Here is a 6,074-nt window from a genome sequence, read left to right on the forward strand (position 1 = left end):
TAAGGAAAATATTGGAAGACCTTTGGACGTAATACCGTTTATTAGCTCCTGAAACTATTTTTTTTATTGATTTTTTAAGTTGAAAATTTGATAGTATCTTTAAATTTAGGTTTTAAATCATTAATTTCAAGTGTTTAAATATTAATTATAATAGATTTAGCATGAAAAATATATTTTGAAGAACATGAATATGATAGTTTGTAGTTATCGTAAGACAAATAAAATAAATAAAAAGAAAAAATTTAAAAAGAGGGGGATCGGTAAGAAGAAAGCAACTTTGGTTGTGTACAATTGCTAGGAAACTAGCGATTCTTACTGAACGTAATCGCTATTGTTTTACCAACTCGCTTCAGGGAGGATCGGAGGCAAGTACCGATCGTAACATTTTTCCCCCTCCTTTTTCTTTTTCTTTTTCCATTGAATTTCTTTTGCTAGTGCGTTACTTTATTTAGACCTTTGGAAGACCTTTGGACGTAATACCGTTTATTAGCTCCTGAAACTATTTTTTTTATTGATTTTTTAAGTTGAAAATTTGAGAGTATCTTTAAATTTAGGTTTTAAATCATTAATTTCATGTGTTTAAATATTAATTATAATAGATTTAGCATGGAAAATATATTTTGAAGAACATGAATATGACAGTTTGTAGTTATGGTAAGAGAAATAAAATAAATGAAAAGGAAAATTTTGAACAGAGAGGGATCGGTAAGATGAGAGCGACTTTGGTCCAATAAAATTGCTAGTGAGATAGCGATTCCATGTGCATTAAATCGCTAGTTTTTTAGCAACTCTGTTCATTGAGGATCGGAGTCAAAGTATCGATCTTAACATTTCCCCTCCCTCCTTTTAACATGAAATCAATAATAAATTCCTCTCTAAAGAAATCAAAGTTTACTGAGTACGCCCGGTGCCGTATTTAGCTCTTTTTTGGGATGCTCCGGAGCACCCAATATTTTAGGTAAATCTGCAATGCAATAGCTAAAACATCCAGACTATCGAGTACTTCGAATCACCTAAAAAATTTAGGGCTTTCAATACAACGTAACTGAACTCATTGATATTTAACATGCCAGTGGTGGAGCTCCTTACCTAAATTTATTTTGGTGGATGGCCGATAAGCCCGATAAGCTATTGTTGTACCTAAGAAAATGAACTTATGAAAGCTCGTTCTTGTTTCACACCAAAATGGAAAACAATAAAGAAGCCATTTACAAATCTAAGAAAATGAGTGCCATGTTTCTCTTCATTTTGCATATCAATAATTCCTCTGCAGATCCCTCTTCGTGTTTTTAATCGATTTTTCGAGAGTTATCACCATTTTTTTTTTCTCAATTCTTGACACCAAACTAGTCTCTCATGTGTGAAGCAGAAGTGCCTGTCCGTTCAATAGCAAGGGTGGAGACCTCAAACAATTTTCCTATGTGAAATTAAAATAGTAGTAATAAAGGGTTACTTAATACTATGGTTTTGTAAAATTTATCTTTACTTGTAAGTGAGAAGTTTTAAGTTCGATTCTCACCAAAGGTAAATTTAAACTATATTATTGTTAACCAATTGTAAAGGTAAATCCAAACTTTAATGTAGATATTATTGTTTATTAAAAAAAAAGTAGTAATAAAGGAAAAGAGACATGAGGACGAGACGAATTGTCAACATCATTTGTTGACGAGAGGAAATCTCTGTTTTTGTAGGAGAATAAAACAGGAGAAGTAGTTAATGTGAGTAAAAGAGAGACAGGAGGCTGGCACTTTCCTTTAAGTTGCATAAAGATAGGAGTTTTTAATGCTAAAGAACTTCGGCTGATGGTTTTCCAACTTCGGCTGATGTGGACTGGGTGAGAGGCTTAGAAATTGTTTGACAATGTTTTTAAAATGATTAAAATTGGTTTAAAAAAAACATTTTTGGGTTTCAAAAGTATTAAAAATGTTTATTTTTTTTTTTTGGTAAAAATCACTATTTATATGCTTATTGTAGGAAACATTTCAAATATTTTTCCAAGATTCATTTGTATTTTTACTAAAAATTGTTTCCAAAATATTTTTCACATAAAACGTTTTCAATCATTTTAAAAGTAATTCCAAACAAGCTTTATACGAAAAAGAGACATCAAAATGGTAAGGTCTAGAGGCAGCCCGGATACAATGTGAATAAGGCATACGTTTTAGGCCTTGCTTTAAATTAGGCCGTACTTTCTTCATGTTCTCATTATATATATAAAAAATTCATCATTCATCTCTTATTCTTAGAAATCTAGTATGATGCACCTCCAATTTATATTATTGTGAAAAATATCACATTAAGGTACTAAATTAGAAAGGCCTCATTTCATTTTCGTATTAGGTCTCAATTTGCAACGGAATGTCTCTAGTTGTATCTTAAATTATATATCATACATACGCCACTCATGTGCTTTAACATTTTCACATGATTATTTTGAGATATCGTCACCTTATCATCCTCATTTCATATAACTCGTTCTCAATGTAAAATTTTTGTGTTCACTTAAAATACCCTTACATAGTAGTATTATATACACATGTTATAATGTGGTTGATGATGAGACCGATCTGCCCCATTACTAGAGGAGGATGTACATTAATGGGATGAAGGTCCCAGGACCACCCAGGGTTTGGAAAATATTCATGTGAAGATCTTCTGAGGACCCTTCGAATGTTTGGTACAAGTCCTTTTTGTGCAAAGCAAGTATTTGATGTAATATCTGCTAGGCATATCTCGACAAGTTGTGTAGACAACACACGCCAAATTCTCTTGATACTACTCAGATTGCTTTGGCATGTGTTAATATCTGTATACTTGTGCGCAACATCGGTTGGTTGACAACACGCCCACCAATTATTCGACGCAATGTCTCAATGAATAAACTAAATTTTTTTTGCGCACTTCACACTCTATTTCTATCTTAAAATTTTTAATTTTAAACACTAAAACTCCCAAAGTTCAAATCCCAAACCTACACATAAGAATGGTTGAGATGCATAGCAAATTTAGTCCATTCTCGTGGAATTGGGAATTTGGGATAGCTAAGAAATTAATTGGGCCTTCAAGATTTCTTTAATGCAACATCAAAGCAACCACCTACCAAACAGAGGGCAGATAGAAAATTAATGCAAAATTCACCAATTTGCGTTATAGTTCTTACAATCCCAACTCTTTATAATTTATGCACTATCTTGTATAAAATCCCACCACCTTGACTACTACTACCACTGCCACAACGACAACCAACTAGGCTTTTGAAAATGGCTGAGCAACCAAAAGGCCGGGCAGTTGGTGCCATGGAGAACAGCTGGTGCCGGGCGGTCCCCGGCGGCACGGGCATAACGGTGCTAGGTTTTGACATATCCAAAGCCCCGGATATGGTCAAATACCAAACTGCTCTTCACAAACTCCAGAATGCCCACCCAATCCTCAACTCTAGGCTCCATACCAATACCAAAGCAAACACATTCTCCTTTGTCACATCCCCTACTCCTTTTGTCCAAATCAAAACATTGGACCTCTCATCAACTTTGGAAATCCTTGAAACCCTCTCAAACCCTAGCAACAGTTCAGTCTCTCCCTTCCATCTGATCCTTGAGTATGAGCTCAACCAAAACACTTGGACTAAAACTACTTCGTCGTCATCGTCGTCTCCGCCAAATGATCATGACATGTTCTTTGGAACCATCTACACCCTACCGGACGCCAAGTGGGTGGCAGTGATGAGGTTCCACGTGGCAGCATGCGACCACACTACAGCTGAGACTATGCTGAGAGAGTTGCTAGGGTTCTTGACGAGTGCTGATGATGGTGATGATGGTGGAGAGGGGAAAGGGATAGTGAAGGAAACTGGGAATAAAGGGGAGGCCAATTTTGGAATTGAGGATCTCGTTCCTGCTAGGGTTGCTAAGAAACCCTTTTGGAGTCGTGGGGGTGACATGATTAGTTACTCTCTGAATACCGTCAGGCTGTCAAGTTTGAAATTCAAAGACTACAAATCAGTTAGATCGTCCCAGGTGGTGAGGTTTCAGATGAATCAAGATGAAACGAAGAGGATTCTCACTGTAAGTTTTATATGTATATAGATATGCATGCAGCCTCAAATTTTCCGCCACGCTTGTAATGAGTAGTACCGCAGCTAGCGCTACTAATTTACAGTAGCTGATAGAGTGTTGATATTTCTAGAAGAAATTTGTATATATAAAAAAAAATAGAAAGTGTAGAATGACATTTTTAGACTATCAATAACAGCAGACTATCAATAGTATTGTATCAAAATATACTCTAACATTGTAGATGAGTACCGGTACCCAATAACTCTATCATTTATATATATAAGGTTTTTCATTGGTCAAAACATATAGAGTTTGTTGAGACCCTTGTGTTATATGAAATCAAAATTTGTAGGGATGCAAGGCCAGAGAGATTAAACTATGTGGAGCATTGGTGGCTGCTGGATTGATTGCAGCAGATAAATGCTCGAAACCTAATCAAAAGAAGAAGTATGGAGTGCTGACACTCATTGATTGCCGCTCCGATCTTGATCCAGCTCTTTCAATTCACCACTTTGGTAATTCACACTACTCTCTCAGTGATCTTAATCATACATAAACGTACAGACAGTAAGAGAGGATTTTCACAAAACAAGTACTTTGTTATCGTAACAACTCTCGTGTCATAGAAGTTGTTCTAACATGTTATGATTATCTATAATAAATCGAAGGCATGAAAAGTCATAATCCTAGGTAGACATGTTTGGGTTTGTGTCTGGTATACTTGACCTATCTATTTGTCCTTGCGAGGAAGACTTGACAGTAACTTGGTTTGCTAAGAGTACTCAATAAATTAATAGCAGCATATCTAGAATTAATGTATGAGATGGCATTTTGAAATTGAATTTACACACATGTCGCTGACCAATCCACTTGTGTCACATGGCACGAGCAATCTCACATAAGTTTTTCTCGTGTGATAGGATGCCACAAAGCATATATATAGTTACAAAAGGTCGTACTGGATGAGAACTCTATGATTTGTTTTTTATTTAGACCATACAATTCTAGGATTTTTCTACCCGTGATGGTAATAAAGAGAACTACCGTTTGACCTTCAGGGAATTACCACTCTATCATCCCCCTCGTCCACACCATAAAAGGAGGAGAAAATCTATGGGAGCTGGCCAAGAAAACCTACACGGCCTTTGCAAACTCCAAAAAGAACGACAAACACTTCACGGATTTGGCTACCCTGAGCTTCGTGATGTGCAAGGCCATCGATAACCCGGCCTTGACCCCATCATCTTCACTGAGAACATCATTCATGACAGTGTTTGAAGACACGATCATTGATGATTACAATGACATACAGCGAGAGCTGGGAGTAGATGACTACATCGGCTGCTCTTCGGTGCATGGCATTGGCCCTTCCATTGCGGTTTTCGACACAATAAGGAATGGAAGGTTGGACTGTGTTTGTGTGTATCCAACACCGTTGCACTCGAGAGAGCAAATGCTGGAGCTGGTTGATAACATGAAGAAAATTCTTGTGGATTGTGACAGCAAGAGATAAGCTTAAGAGTGCGTGGCCAGGTAGTAATATTATTATTGGTTATTGAAGGGTTTTATGTGTTGGCAATATTCACATCAGAGTGCCATGTCATCAAGAGTTTGTTGAAAGGTTGTTAGATTGATAGAGTTGGTTATTGCTGTTATGCTTATTATATTTGTTAGCTTTGGAGCTAAGCTTCGTACTCTGTATAATTGAGTGATGAATCATATTGTAATTGATTCAAGTCTTTTGATAATAAAGATCATTTCCTTTCTTCTCTGTTGGCTCCCTAGCTCTTCATCTTCTCAATTCTTCATTGCTCTTTAATTTTTCCAATGTAGTTAACATGACATCAGAGCCACCAAGCTCACGCTATTGATTATGGTGGTTCCGTATTTTTTTTAATTAGATTTCATTTTCTAGTTTTATTTTCTCTTCAGATTTTCTTGAATTTTTCGTCAAGTTCTTCGGTTTTTCCTTCTTCACTTTGATCCCTGAATCGGAGAAGGAAGCAGAATCAATTTCTT

At 36.2% G+C, this 6,074-nt stretch overlaps 1 protein-coding gene across 1 annotated transcript; it reads left to right on the forward strand.

The window, feature by feature from the left end:
- Positions 1-3,193: 3,193 nt before the first annotated feature.
- LOC103929486 lies at positions 3,194-5,826 on the forward strand. Its single transcript, XM_009338696.3, has 3 exons — positions 3,194-4,064; positions 4,408-4,570; positions 5,114-5,826. The coding sequence occupies exons 1-3, from the start codon at positions 3,261-3,263 to the stop codon at positions 5,566-5,568; spliced, it is 1,422 nt and encodes a 473-aa protein (XP_009336971.2). The 5' UTR covers positions 3,194-3,260; the 3' UTR covers positions 5,569-5,826.
- Positions 5,827-6,074: the final 248 nt, after the last annotated feature.

This window comes from the organism of the source record quoted next, unplaced genomic scaffold (genome assembly GCF_019419815.1).
Source record: "Pyrus x bretschneideri cultivar Hongxiangsu unplaced genomic scaffold, Pyrus_bretschneideri_v1 Contig47, whole genome shotgun sequence".
NCBI classification, from domain to species: Eukaryota; Viridiplantae; Streptophyta; class Magnoliopsida; order Rosales; family Rosaceae; genus Pyrus; species Pyrus x bretschneideri.

What these genes read in the sequence shown, in the direction of transcription:
- LOC103929486 (XM_009338696.3), top strand. Translation starts at nt 3,261, where the DNA reads ATGGCTGAGCAACCAAAAGGCCGGGCAGTTGGTGCCATGGAGAACAGC. An exon ending in AAACGAAGAGGATTCTCACT is followed by an intron (nt 4,065 to 4,407) that starts GTAAGTTTTATA and finishes CAAAATTTGTAG; the next exon opens with GGATGCAAGGCCAGAGAGAT. An exon ending in TCTTTCAATTCACCACTTTG is followed by an intron (nt 4,571 to 5,113) that starts GTAATTCACACT and finishes TTTGACCTTCAG; the next exon opens with GGAATTACCACTCTATCATC.